This window comes from Ursus maritimus, unplaced genomic scaffold, assembly GCF_017311325.1.
Source record: "Ursus maritimus isolate PB19 unplaced genomic scaffold, ASM1731132v1 scaffold_33, whole genome shotgun sequence".
NCBI lineage: Eukaryota > Metazoa > Chordata > Mammalia > Carnivora > Ursidae > Ursus > Ursus maritimus.
Window position 1 is genome coordinate 11,394,770 of NW_024425897.1, and position 14,973 is coordinate 11,409,742.

A 14,973-nucleotide genomic window follows, 5' to 3' on the forward strand; every position below is an offset into this window, starting at 1 on the left:
TCAGACCTTTGGCCCTATTTCTGATCAGGCTCTGTGTGTTCTTGGTCTTGAGTTTTAAGGTCTCTTTATATACCCTGGGTCAAGTCCTTTGCCAGATAGGTGATTTGCAGATGCTTTCTCCCATCTTGTAGCTTGTCTTTTCAAAGATTTCACAAGGGATTTATACATATTTATTCTTGTTATGAAAGAGTCACATGACACACAAGTATTTAGAATAAAAACTACAAGTTCTGGTTTACCTCCCACTACCTCCTCCACCTTTTTCTCGCAGATAGCCACAGTTGACAGGATTTTTTCAATCTTTTTTATAGTATCCTAATTTTCTAGTAAATATATATGTTTAGAAAAGGACATTTAAGTATTGATATGTACTTTAAAATTTTGTTACTTTTCAGGCAATAAGTTGCATTTCAAAGAATCTTTCTGTTTTTCCTTTCAGACCACCGATAGGGAAAAACATTGTTTTTCTCTTAAAGTGGTGAGTTTTGATGTGTCCTAGGTCATATTCCAGAAAGCCATGATTTGGGGAAGAAAATTCCAGATGATAAGGATGACTGATGAATGAAATGAACTTTAAGTGGGTCATTTTGTATTTGCAAAAAATTTCTCCCATTAGTTGAAGTGACTTTGAAATGTGTTCATTTTCTTAACATAAGTGGTTGGTTGCTTTTTGCTGGGCGTGTGTGTGTGTGTGTGCATGTTTAAGTGCGTGTGGGCATGTATGTGAATGCTAACAGTGTCACTGGGCAAAGAGTGGTATTGATAACCTCAGAGTAAAGTTTTGGCTCATTCCCAAATTTTAGATCGCTCATTTTTCTTTGATTGACTCTTTTGTGCTATTTGAAATATTCAGCATAGAATTTGTACTTGGTTCACATTTTTATTTTTAGCTATAATTTTGGGCTTTTTCAACTGTAACTGGCCAGAACTTTGTCTGCAGAACGAGCCTTATTAAAACAACCTGTTTTCATCTTTCCATAGGTATGAATCCTAGGACTCAGAATAAGGATTCTCTAGAGGACAGTGTTTCTACCTCTCCAGACCCAAGTAAGAGGGGGCAGCTGATTAAGATGGGGTCAGGGCGGGGGTGGTCAGGGCATGAGGAAGCAAGGGGGAACCCTGTGGGCAGTCCACACATCTCTGGGGGACCAGAAGGCAATGTGGCAAGGTGGCCAAATAACCTGTTCTGGAATATGATTCAGGGCATGTGGGAAAGGTAACGGAATTCCCATGAGGTCCTTATGCGGGTCCAGAGCTGGCCTTAGCCCTAAAAGGCCTTGTGATGGCTCTGGGGAACAAAGGAATAAGAGGGACTGGAACTGTTTACATACCTGTAGTTGAAATTTTTTGACTGTTTGCATTTTTTTAAATCATCTTTATCTATTGAAATATCTGTGCAGGAAGAGCACTTCTAAATAGCTACAATAGCAAAGTACCAGAAAAAAATCCTAGCACCTGAAAGCCTTTATTTTACTTAGCTGTAACCAGTAGAGAGATACATCGAGTCTTTTTTCCCCCACTTATGATTAACTTAATAATCCTTTTGCTATTTCTTCAGGCACCTTGTATTAGTCATTTTTAATAGCAGTATCAAACACGTTACATCCCAGTTTGAATAATCATTTATTATTGGCAACCATCTGGGTAGTTTCTGGTTTCTTAGCAATAATGTAGATTGCAGGTATAATACATGATGCAGTGGGTATATCTTTTCTTTCCCTTCACATCCTTGGAATATATTTCCCCCAAGTACGGTTGGCAGGTTGATTATTTTCCAAAACGCTTCCAGCAATGAATAGATGAGCCTGTTTCTTCTGTACAACCCTAGCATTGGATTTTGTAATCCGTGTTTATCATTGTTAATGGTTTTGAAATGGGTCCTCCTCAGAGGCCGTCTTTGTAGGGCCGGAAGATACTGGAGTTGGAAAAGAGGCCACAGTCTTTTCCCAGGGAAAGAACACCATGAAACTAAGAATCAGGAGCTTTTCTCACCATGGGATTTGGGACCAGGCATTTGAATTCTCTGTATCTCTGTGTGTGCCCAGCAGAAAACATTTCTGAAAGATGTTTATGATCCTGAGGGACAGGAAGCTAATGAGAGCCAGAACAATCTAAGAGGGCATAAAGCTACAGCTGTCTTACCACTCTGGTTTTGATCCAATGTCTTCCTTCTGCTCCTGGTCCCAACAAGGACTTAGGAACAAACTCACACCTTCATATGCCATATAGGGAAATTGGGGTGATCGGTTGGGCTGTTTTGGGTTGTGTTTTCAATTCTTGAAGTGTTGATAAGTTAACAAGGCCTGTGTATAGTCAAACTCATAGAATCAGAGAGTGAATGGTGGTTGCCAGGGGCTTGAGGGGAGGCGGAAGTGGAGAGCTGCTGATTAGTGGTGTAAAGTGCCAGTTACGCATGATGACTAAATTCTAGAGATCTGTACGGCACTGTGCCCAAGTTAACAATACTGTGTTGTACACTTAAACATTTGTTAAGAGAGTAGTTCTCATGTTAAGTGTCCTTACCACACTAAGATGGAATTCAGACACAAACAAAATACCCCAGACCTGTGTAGACCATAGAGTTAGGCCTCTTGCAGGTCAAATCATCTTTCCCAAGGCAGTGGTGGCTGCATGGGGCAAGTTCCCCACTATGACTTAGCGCACGGGTCCTCTTCTTGTCCTTCAACTCTGGGTTCAGTGGGACTCTGTTGTATTGGGTAGTGTGTATGTCTCTGTCACTATATGGTGGAAAGATCCCTAAGCAGAGAGGCTTCTGATGGAGTAACATCTGGGAGGTTCGGCTTGGCCAGGTGTTTAAAGGTGTCGATGATGTCGCAGTCTCTGCTCCAAGGAGGCCACGTGAGGGCTGATGAGACAACAGGGCTGTATCACGCTGTAAGCCGCATTAGCCCTCTGGAAAAGATAAAAGTGTTGAAGGTGTCCCTCGCTTGAGACTCAGAGGCAAAGGCATGGAGTGTTTCCGCTTCAGATTGCTCCCTTGTCTAGAGATTTGAAAAATAATCTTTGGTTAAATCACTTAAAGAGATAATTGCCCCATTACCTTGATTCAGTGATTCTCAACTGGGGAAGGATTTTGCTCCCCGGGGGGACATGTGGCAACGACTGCAGATGTTCTTGGTTTTTACAACCAGGAGATGCCACTGGCATCTAGTAAGTACAGTCCAGGGATACTCTCCAACATCCTGTAATACAGAGGACAGCCCCCCACAACAAATGATTATCCAGTCCAAAATGTCAGTGGTGCCAAGGTGGAGAAACCCTGCTTTAACCAAAGAGCAGGCAATTCAGAACAGACCCATGTGATTGGGCCCACTCTGCTGATTGCAGCTTTCCTTTCTAGATTGTTAAACTCTGTCTCTTGAAGTTCTGGCCTTGTAACTTTCCCAGACATCCTTCCTTGATTTCTCCTCCTACCCTTTTGGATCTGTGACTTATTTTTACAATTCTGAAAGTATTCCTAAATTCTGCTACCATGTGCTGTTGGCTCCCAAGTCTGGCTGAGCTCTTCTTTCCCCACCAGCCACTCTGCAGTCCTTCAGAGAGGCTCTGGCTTGAGCTCTTGGAATGTTGATTTGCTTCCACATGTAACTCTGCCTGCGCTGCACTGCAGTAACCTCACTGGCATTGTGGCTGTAGCTTAAGATCAGCAGAAAATGAAAAGTACCAGCTGTGAATCCCATTTGCATGATGGGATTGGATGAGCACGTGCACTGCATTGTCTAACAAACTCTGTTTCTCTCTTTCTCCCTCCCCCATCCCCTTTCTTCTTCTCCGTCCCTTCCCTGGCGATTTTACCACCGTTCACTGTGAACTCCTCCCCCCGGCCCACCCACGTCCCACACCTGCCCTGGTGACCACACGTACCTTTCTCCTCTGTTACACGAGGCAGTTCTGACACTGTCTGCTCCCCCTGTAGTGCCAGGCTTCTGTTGCACAGTTGGAGTGGACTGGAAGTCTCTCACGACTCCGGCGTGCCTCCCCCTCACCACCGACTACTTCCCTGACCGCCAGGGCCTGCAGAACGACTACACGGAGGGCTGTTACGATCTCCTTCCAGAAGCAGACATCGACAGGTTGGTGTCAGAGGAGGGTTTCGGATGGGCATCAAAACACTGTGTTCTCAAACCTGTGTCTTCCTTTTCTGTTTCGAGAATTTTATGAAGCAATGACTGTCAATGTTTTCTTTAAGGTTCTGTTGCTATGCCTTCTGTAACCATTGCTCCTCGTTGATGCTTTTTCTCCTATTGTTCTGGACACACTAGAGCTGATGTTTTTTTCTAAGATTAGCTATTTGAGCTGTTCTAGGAACAGCTGTTAGCTATCACCTGCCTTCTTCTTCTGCCTCTTGGAACTGATCATTTTTCCCCAAACTGGTTTATAGATTGTTAGTTTTACGAACCCCCATGGAATGGTTATCAGGGCTGGCTTGTGGAGTCAAAGGAAAACGGAGGATGGGAGTGTGGCGTCTGAGTGTCAGTCTGCCCAGGACCAAGCATATCCATGTGAACAACCGTCTGCTTTCTCAGGAGGGACGAGGAGGGTGTGCAGATGACGGCCCAGCAGGTGTTCGAAGAGTTCATCTGCCAGCGTCTCATGCAGGGCTACCAAATCATCGTGCAGCCCAAGGCGCAGAAACCCAACCCTGCCGTCCCACCCCCACTGAGCAGCAGCCCACTCTATAGCCGAGGTGAGTTGTTCTCCTTGGACTGGGATTTTTTTCTTTTCTACTAAATTTGTGTGAGTAGGTTCTCAAGATGATAGGGAATAGATAAATTCAGGAATAATTGTTTTTCAACAAAACTTTTTTTCTTTCTGAAATTTACTTTTACGTGAGGAATAAAGTCTCTGCTGGGCCCAGATTGATTTTAAAACTTTCTTTAATCTACTGCTCTCCTTTTAAGGTAGGGGATACGACCCAGTTCAGGAATGTCACAGCCTGGCTTTGGCAACACCTCGGAATAGCAGGCTGAGCCAGGCCTGAACTATCAAAGTACATAGTGAATATTTTAGACCCGATATTTATTTCTGGCACAGTACCTGGCACACAGCAGGTTCTCAGATGTTACCTAAACCTGGGATTTATACTACCCCCCCCCCCCATTCTGGATTCATCTTCTCTTGTTTGTCACTGAAGCTTAGCATGATGAAGCAAGCATGGATCATTTGTGAGTGGTAGAGACTAATAAGTGACAGACTCAGTGAGGCCCATTGAGTTACAGCCAGGCTCTGGAGAGGTCTTCTAAAATAAGTCAGGTAGAGAGAATAAAGTGTGGGTGCCTAGGATCAGAAAGCAGTGATCACTTCCCAGAACAGTCCATGAGTAACCATGTCTTCTGCTTCCTCCTTGTAGCTAATGAGCCTCCCCACTCTCCTCAACTCCCAGCTCAAAACCTCAGATCATCTTTGGTTCCATTAAAGTACTTTGGGCCAGAGGATCAAAGCAGTGTGGACCTGTAGGGGGAGCTTGCTGGTCCATCTAGTCCAGGTCTCGTTGCTCATGATGAAGCTTTGAACTCCCTCTCGATGTTCTTTGAAAGCCCATTATGATATTTATCACTTGTTGCCTTTTTTTCATGTTCTAGACTGCACTGAATAGTAATCTTCCTGAGTGCCAGGACTCTGTCAGCTTCATCTTCTACAACGGAAACCATTGTGCCCGGTGTACAACAATATGAACCAATAAATATATGAGTTCACTCATTCATTCAACAGTATTTTTGAAGCTACTGCTCTGTGGGGCATTTATAGCCCAGTGAGGAAAAATAACATTAGTCAAACTATGCAATATAATTCCTCATTGTGATAAAGATTGTGAGGGAAAAATCAAAGGACTATGAGAATATTTAATGCAGGACTTGATCTGGTCTGGAGGGTCAGGGACGGCTTCCTTGAGGAGGTGGTGTTTGAGGTGAGACCTAAACTATGTGCAGGAGTTACTAGGAAGAGAAGCAGGTTGGGAGTGGTGGGCAGGAGTAGGTAGGAAGAACATGCCAGGCAGAGGGATTAGTATTTGCAAAGGCCCTGTGGCAGGAGACACTGTGACACTTTCTGGGCACCAAAAAGAAGACTGGTGGGCTGGAGCACAGGGAGTAAGCCAAAGATGTGTCCAGACATGTCAGGAGACCCAGGCCTCACAGGGCCATGTGAAAGGATTTTGTTCTTTATCCCAAGAATAGTGGAATGAATTCACCTTTAGTGTCAATGGCCCCATCCCGCCTTCCTACCTACTTTTCTCTAGAATAGCTGATCAGTGTCCCTTAGTGGTTCATAGTTCCTCCGGCATCCAGTTCTGCTCTGGCTGATTCATGAGCCTTATGTCATGGCTAGTTGGCCAGAATCCACTCACCTGACTCTACCCTTTCTAGCTATTTTTCTCCTTCAGTAAATTTAATCCTTTTATTCCTGTAGTAACAGAAATGGTATCATTGTTGTTATAATTACTGAAAAAGTGACCATCATAAGTGAGATTGCATCTGATTGAAGATTTGTTGACTACTGATTATGAGACGACCCTGTTCCAGTAGTGAACAGAATATCATCAGCCCTTGTCCTCCAAGTTTATTGTCTACTGGGTGTGACAGTCGTTGAACTATTAAGCCACAAGTATTTATTTGATCACAGATTGTAAAGAGTGCTGTGCAGGATAAAAACAGGAACTAATTTAGAGTGGGGTCAGTACTATGCTAGGTGCTCATGAACATTATCCCATGACCTTGTCTTCCTGACAGCCAGCAGGAGGTGGTTGCAAGAAAGAAGGAATACAGAGATGCGGGTCAAGCCCTCTCTCTCTTTCTTTCCTCCCTTCCCTTTCTTTCTTTCTTTCTTTCTTTCTTTCTTTCTTTCTTTCTTTCCTCTCCTTTTCTTTCTTTTCTAAGATTTTATTTAATTGAGAGAGAGTGAAGAGTACACAAGTGTGGGGAGGGGCAGAGGGACAAGCAGACTCTCCACTTGACATGGTGCTCAGTCCCAGGACTCTCAGATCATGACCTGAGCTGAAGTCAGACACAAGCCCACTTTCTAGTTGCAGAAAGTGAGACTTGGAGATTTGGGACCCAAGGTCACACTGCTGGCAAATGAAAGTGCTGGGGTTTAACCCGGGGTCCTCTGAGTCAAAGCCTGGACTCTTACAGGCAGCCTGCTTCTGGCTGCTATCACCTAGGAAATTTCCACATTCCCGATGAAGGACCTTTCAACCTCTGCCGTATTCTCTCGTCCTGACAACTCCCATGCTACCTGCGCTGTGTGACTGTTTCTCAGAACCGCACGAAGGGACTCTTGAATCTCGAGATCATGGGAATCTTGTCTTGGCTCCATTGTCCATCAAGGCACTATTTTTACTCTCTTGAAAGCTTGTATTTTTCTTGATTCCTCATAATTTCCCTCTTTCTGAGGCACAACTCAATTCAGCTAATATTTTTTGAAAACCTGCTGTGGGCATGGCACTTTGTCAGGTACTATGGAAAATTTAAAGACAAACAAGATTTGGGCCCCGGCCTCCTGTAACTTCCAGTTTGTCAGGATGTGAGACAAATACATGTAGAGCCACATCCAGGGTAGAATTCACACTGCTGATGTTCTGCTAGCTTTCTGGAGGAAGTGGCCTTTGACCGTGACTTCAAATGACCCATTGGATCTTGATGGTGGCTCAGGAAGAGAAGGCAGAAAAAGCAACAGGAGCAGATGTTTGTTGAAGAAAGGATGGGAGTCCTTTAAGACTGAAGCAGGGTTCTTGCGGTGTGGGAGTCATGGAAGCTGACGCCAGGCTGGCTGCCACCCTGGGGGGAGGACCTCCACTGCCAGGGTGGGAGCTTGTGCTTGTGCGGAGTGGAGTTCCATTTCAGTCCCGGAGGTGACTCTTCGCCTATTAACATCTAATCCAGAACTTTCCTTCTCAGAGCCTGAGGAATCAGGCTGTTCATCTGTGAGTGCGTCTTCTGGTTGCTATCAGCACTTCTGGGCTCTAATCTGCTGCTGGCTGGTTTAGTAACAGAAAATTCCGCCAACTTAAGGACTTTTTTTTTTTTTTAACCAAAAATAAGTCTTTTGCATGAAACTGCCCCTCAAGAGAAAGAGTTGCTTCTTTTGTTTCTCCTCTTCTGACTGTGTATGGAAGAGAAGCTATTGCCTGTTAAATGAATGATCCTCAACCAGATGGAGGAAATGATTTTTTTTCACCCCTTTGTTAGGCCTTGTGTCCCGAAACCGCCCTGAGGAGGAGGACCAGTACTGGCTGAGTATGGGCAGAACATTCCACAAAGTGACTCTGAAGGATAAGATGATCACAGTGACACGTTACCTTCCTAAGTGAGTCCTTGGAAATTTCAGGTTTTCAGCTACTGACCTGAATTGCGTCCACATCCTAACTTCTGTTTATAAAACATACTGTGCATATAGTGAATTATGTGACACATAATTAAAACCAGGATAGGCTGAGTGGTTGGCTTCCCTTTTCTTGGAATTACTGTTTTGTTTTCTAGGGTTATTTTACCGTTGTAACTCACCTGCCTCTAAAAGGTACTTGACTCAGCTTATAATGTTTAGCCTGATTCTTAGCAAGCCAATTAAAAATAAAGAATGGGAGGATAAAAGAATGACAAAGTTCAAGAACTGAGAAATTTCTGTTACCAGTCCCCCAGGATGAGTTGGTTACTGCACTTGAGGATTGAATACCAAGGATGGTGCTAACTGTATTGAAATGGAAAGGTCCAGAAGAAGGGGGTGGGAGGGAGTGATTCTGTTTTGGACTTTTGGACATGCCCTCTGTTTTTCAGGTACCCTTATGAATCTGCCCAGATCCACTACACCTACAGCCTCTGTCCTTCCCACTCAGACTCGGAGTTTGTCTCTTGTTGGGTGGAATTCTCCCATGAGCGGCTGGAGGAGTACAAGTGGAATTACTTGGATCAGTATATCTGTTCTGCTGGCTCTGAGGACTTCAGGTCAGAGAACATGCTTTGGCTGTCCATTGCAACTACCTTGGGCGTGCCTGACTTTTAACATATCTGTCCTTTTTTTCTGATTACAAGATGATGTTTGGTTTAGAAAACACGGAAGAACAAAAGCACATCTGCGTTAGTTAAAAACTCAGAGACGAGGGTGGTGGTGTTGGTTGTACAACTATGTGGATGTACTTCATGGCATAGAACTGTACGCTGAAGGATTGTTAAAGTGCTGCCTTTTGTGCACGTTTAACTACAACACAGCAGTGATAGAAACTTCCGTGATGAAGTGCTCTTTGATGGAATGCCAGTGTAGATCACGTTCTTAACCTTTTCCTGACTACCTGTGGTGTCTCATGTTTGAGTTTTGATTTCTGTGTGTGATTTATGATTGTGATGATAAAAAGCCACAACCCCACTGGGTCTAGGTACACAGAAGCATCCTGACATCTCTGGGATGTAAATTAAAAGTACCCTCCATGGTCTTCCTCTAGACCTTGTGTTTCGAATGAAGCCATGAGATGTAGCATCAGACGAACACATACGCAAGGGGAGATGGCCCCTCACATACCAACGCCAAGGACAGGGTTGAGATGGGACCTACATGGGGAGTGCTTTTTTTTTTTTTTTTCTTTTTAAGATTTATTTTTTTATTTGAGAGAGACAGAGAGAGAGAGCAGGGGGAGGGGCAGAGAGAGAGAGGGAGAGAAGCAGACTCCCCACTGAATGCAGAGCCTGATGCGGGGCTCGATCTCATGACCCTGAGATCATGACCTGAGTTGAAACCAAGAGTCAGACACTCAAGCAACTGAACCACCCAGGTGCCCTGGGAGCACTTTTATTAACCTGCTTTTGTTCACCACCACCCTCTTTTCCCCCTTTGGCCCTTCACAGCTTAATTGAGTCTCTGAAGTTCTGGAGGACCCGCTTCCTGCTGCTGCCAGCCTGTGTCACTGCCACTAAGCGTATCACAGAAGGGGAAGCCCACTGCGACATCTATGGGGACAGGCCCCGGGCAGACGAGGAGGAGTGGCAGCTCTTGGATGGCTTTATCCGCTTTGTGGAAGGTTTGAACCGGATCCGCAGGCGACATCGATCAGATCGCATGATGCGGGTAGGGCTCCGTGGGCCCCTTGGGGACTGTGCTTGGTTTCTTCCTGTGTCGGGGGCCTCTCTCTGGCCAGTTTATTTACTCTACAACTGCCCAGCATTTATCTTAAATCCAAATGACTGTGTTCTCCTCCAGTGCAGGGTGAGGGAGGGAGAGATAGGGTACCAGGCAGCCAGTGACAGTGTTCTGTGGCATCTGAGGACACACAGCTCCTTCATGTGCTTCCCAGGTGAGACCCCATGTCAAGCCTGGCTGCTCCCGCTGGGTTACTGAGTAAAAGTCACTCAAGAGGGTAGTGGCAGCAGTACCTGCTTACTGTCCTATCACTTTTAAAGTTTCCAGCACCTTGGGCATTCATTCACCCACACACTACCCAGTGAGGACACTGAGGCTCATGGGGTTGGGATATGTCTGAGGACACCCAGGCAACAAAGGGCAGATCTGGAATTCTGGGTGTGTGTGTACAGTTCTATAACTTTTAACAGATGTATAAATTCATGTAACCACTACAACTATAATCAGCATACAGAGTAGTTCTATCACTTCCAAAAAAACCCCTCATGGCACCCTTTATAGTCACACTTTGCCCCCATCTCTAACTCCTGGCAGCCACTGGTCTGTTCTCTGTCACTATATATATAGTCATCTTTTCCAAAAGTCATATGCACGGAATCATATAATGTACTCTATTGAGAAGCTGCCTTCTTTCACTCAGCACAATGCCTCTGGTATTCATCCAAGTTGTCACTCGTCTCAGTAGTTCATTTCTTTTCAGTGTGAGTAATGTTGTATCACTAACTGTGTTTTTAACCCCAGGTTCAGTATTCTTCCCTGTACACTGGCTACCCTTTGTACACAGCATTGCTTATGATTAGAAACATTTCAAAAAAAAGAAAGAAAGAAAGAAAGAAAGAAAGAAAGAAAGAAAGAAAAGAAAGAAAGAAAGAAAGAAAGAAAGAAAGAAAGAAAGAAAGAAAAAGAAAGAAAAAGAAAAGGAAAGGAAGGAAGGAAGGAAGGAAGGAAGGAAGGAAGGAAGAAAGAAAGAAAGAAAGAAAGGAAGGAAGGAAACATTTCCAGAAGACCATGCATGATGGAAAGAGCTTTGATCTTGAAACCAGATGATTAGAGCTTGACCTCCAGCTCCAGTGGGATTCGGGATAAGTCACTTAACTTCTTTGGGACTCAGTTTCTTCTTCTGTGACTTAGATAAAGTATTATTTACTTCCTAGATCCAGGACAAGGGTGAAATGATCTGTGGAATCCACCTCAAAGAGGCAGTTTGTTTTGAGTCAATAGGCATTCGAACCTTCAGCTCAAGCAAACAGCAGTTTTCAGCATTTACCGAATAACAAGGGCCTGTGTTGCTTGCCTCTGTGAATTAGATTCCCAGAGACCTGATGCACAATGGATGCAGAAGGCACACTCTGGACTGCGAGTGGCATCCACTGAGGGAGCCCACTGTGGCTGATGGCCGTGTTTCCTCTTCCCTGCTTTAGAAAGGGACCGCCATGAAAGGCTTACAAATGACCGGGCCCATTGCCACACACTCCCTTGAGTCAACCGGCCCCCCAGTTGGGAAGAAGGGAACCTCAGCTCTGTCCGCCCTGTTGGAGATGGAGGCCAGTCAGAAGTAAGTACCTGCTTGGGGAGTGATTCGTCCCCACCCCGCAGGCTCAAAAGGTTTTCAGTGCCCCACCTTGCGAGTGGGGGCGAAATACGATTTCTATCTGCAAGGAGCCTGAGATTAAGAAAAAGATGCATACATGAGCAGAAAGCTGAGTAAATACCCAGTAAATGTCAAGTAACATGAAATATGCCAGAAATTATAACCTTGCAGTCTGCGGCTTAATTTGAACCACAGATATATTTGCTTTGGCCCACAAAGTGGGGTTTCTTTGTTTATTTGTGTTTTTTTTAATAGATTTTATTTTTTAGAGCAGTTGTAAGTTCAAAGCAAACTTGCATGGAAGGGACAGAGATTTCTCCTATACACCCTGTCTCCACACCTGCATGGAGTCCTCCATTGTCAAGAACCCCCACCAGAGTGGGCCATTTGTTATCACTGGTAAAGCTGCATTGACACATCATCATCACCCAGTGTCCATAGTTTACCTTGGACCCTGAGGGGGGGGAACTTGGGCAAGAGGAGAAAATACCTCTGTGTGCAGATGGCACCCACTCTGGGAGCCTTCCCTGCCCCTTTATCCTCCCAGCGAACTCAGATTCTGTGCTTCCCAGCATCTTGAGCCAACATCCATCCAAGCCCTTACCAGAATTCTCGAAGGTTTACTCACGTTCCCCCTGGCTTGCCTGTGCTCTGAGAGTGGAGGCTGTGTGTTGTGCCTGGTACATAGGATGTGCACAGTAAAGAGTCATGGACTGATAGAGGAGGGGATGCTGAGGGTCCCTGTACCGATGTTAGGGGAGGCTAGATCTTGTCTGTCTAGTGTGAGGGGCTATGTGGTGCCCAGCAGGAACCCATGCACACTGGGCTTTCCAAAAGTCACATTGGGTGAGCTTGAGGCATAGTGGAGATGCAATTGGACAGACAGGTGGGAAGTTGGACGCCAAGCAGTCCTTACACATTCTCATAGTAAGAGGGATCCTTTGCACGTTTTTTTTTATTTGAAAGGAAAATTTCAAACAGATAAGGTAGATTAGTATGATAAATCCCTGTTTACCTGTCACGCGGCTTTGATGATTATCAATTCATGGCCAGTCTTATTTCATTTATATCCCACTTGCTCTCACCTTCCCTTTTTGTTCTTTATTGAATTTCAGGCATCATATCTCCTTGTCTATAATATTTCAGTATGTATCACTGAAAGAGAAGTAATTCTTCAAAAAAAAAAAGTCCCAATACTGTAATTTGTCTAAACGGTTATAGTCATTCCTTAATATCTTGAAACATCCAGTCAGTGTCTTTGGCAGAAGTATTTTTGCAGATGAGCCCCATGTATAGGAAGGCCTCGGAGGTGGGCCCAAGAGGCAGAGACCCTTTGACAGGCTCTCACTAGTCAGGCAGGAGGCAACAGAGGCTGGAGAGAGGGTGATAAAGAATGGAAAGGAAGGGACACAGGGGGAGAAGGGAACCTGGTGGGGACACTGGAAGGGGGGGCAAATGAGAGGAAGAAAGCAGAGGTACGTTGGGCTCATTACTGAGGGAACTGGGTCCTCTTACCTTCATCTAACCAAGGGAAGAGCCCAGAACTCAGCCTGGCAGGTTCTCACTGTAACTAATCACATATCTTTCCTGCTGGAAAAAAGAACAAGGAACATATGTTGCTGGGAGGGGTGTGAAGCTGGGAGTGGTGGGGATCTTATTTTAATTTGTCAGTGAGTCATCGTTTAGTACGCTCCAAGGAGGCTCTTTCTGCTCAGACTGGAAGAGGAAGGATGGTTGGGGTGGTAGTGTCCCCCCATGTGAAGGGAGAGACTCTCAGCTAACCCCATAGTAGGAGGCAGGACAGAGAGACCTGAGACTTATTCTCAGGTGACTTGGGTGACTTGCTATGTTTTCTCAATGCAGGAGGTAGAGCAGAGGGAGCCAGACCTTTATATAATGTTTGCTCACACAGCGTTTTTTATTTGTGTGCTTTCTTTTGCCTTTGCTGTACCAAGCAGATCCAGTTTTATTATGAAAAACAACATTATAGCGATATGGAAAAGAGTTTTTTAAATTTCACCTGTAGTCCTGCCATCTTACCATAAACTGTGTCTGTTTCTTTCAGTTCTCTTCTAGTCTGTATCTGAAGTTTCTCTAATCTGTATCTGAAGTCATGTATGTTTAGTCAGGCTCTCGTGGAAGGTAGAGGCCCCAGACATCTCAGCCTTCTGTTGATTGTCTGCATGGCTGGGACTAGTCTGGGCAGCCAGTGCTGGCTGAGCTGCAGCTAATAGATGAGGGTAACCCAATGACAGCCGAGTCAGAGCAGAGACCACCAAAAGGCAGTTGTCACTGCTTCCATGGAGGCTGGGCCCGACAACCCCGTCCTGGCAGAAGGCAGTGTGTCTCCGTGTATGTGTTCACACATACATGTGTATAGTATAACTGCTTGTTTTGGGGCAGCTTCCCTTCTTCTGAGCCATTAGATAAGGAACCTCCAAGGGCAAGGACAGGGTTTTACTTGCCTCTGAATCCCTGATTCCTAGTCCACAGGTCAGCACAAGGAAGGCAGCTCAGTAAACGGGGATTGTCGTGTGCATCTGAGGGGCGCTGGGGAGTAACCAGGGCTTCCTGTCCCCGCAGCCTTGGGGAAGTACGAGAGAATGTCACAGTGTGCATTTGTGGATGGGCCTCGGAGGAAAACACACTTCAACGTGATAGAGAGAGACAGTGTGGTGTAGGGACGTGGGAAAGAATTGAGCATTTGTTCTGCTTTTCCTCTATGAATTACACCTCCGAGTAACCAAGTAATTGGTGTAGGGAGGTTTATCTTTTTTCAGTATTGCAGCTCATAGGTACAGAAGGAATGATAGACTGTTAACCACGTGTGATCTTTAACGAACTTGTGGATGTAACAGAGTTCACCAGTGGCCACTAATATCACCAGAGAGAGAGGCCAGACATTGCAGGCCTCCAGAGAGAAATGCACAACACCACTCAAGAGTTCTTGCACAAGAGTGAGCCTGAATCTGCTCAAGACATTACATATAACTTCTAGTTCTCAGGAAGTACAAGCCACCGAGGAGCATGATAAACAGTAAAGGGAGAAAATCAGCACATCCAGACTGAATTCACAACAAATAAATTGTAAAGATAAAGAGAAATGAAGAGGAACTTACGGCTTAAAAGAGAGTTAAGAGACATAACTTATTTTGCAACGTAGGGACCTGAATTGAAACCTGTTTTGAACAAACAAACTGTACAAATGATTCTGGGGAGACAAGTGGGGAAATAGT

The 14,973-nt window shown here is 45.0% G+C and overlaps 1 protein-coding gene across 1 annotated transcript in view; it reads left to right on the forward strand.

Moving 5' to 3' along the window:
- DEPDC5 (DEP domain containing 5, GATOR1 subcomplex subunit) overlaps positions 1-14,973 on the forward strand; it is a 120,983-nt gene that overhangs the window by 68,037 nt on the left and 37,973 nt on the right. Inside the window, exons 25-31 of the mRNA XM_008710586.2 lie at positions 982-1,047; positions 3,938-4,094; positions 4,548-4,708; positions 8,208-8,325; positions 8,793-8,960; positions 9,855-10,074; positions 11,568-11,701. Coding sequence (XP_008708808.1) covers positions 982-1,047; positions 3,938-4,094; positions 4,548-4,708; positions 8,208-8,325; positions 8,793-8,960; positions 9,855-10,074; positions 11,568-11,701 — 1,024 coding nt within the window. The remainder of the gene's footprint in view (positions 1-981; positions 1,048-3,937; positions 4,095-4,547; positions 4,709-8,207; positions 8,326-8,792; positions 8,961-9,854; positions 10,075-11,567; positions 11,702-14,973) is intronic.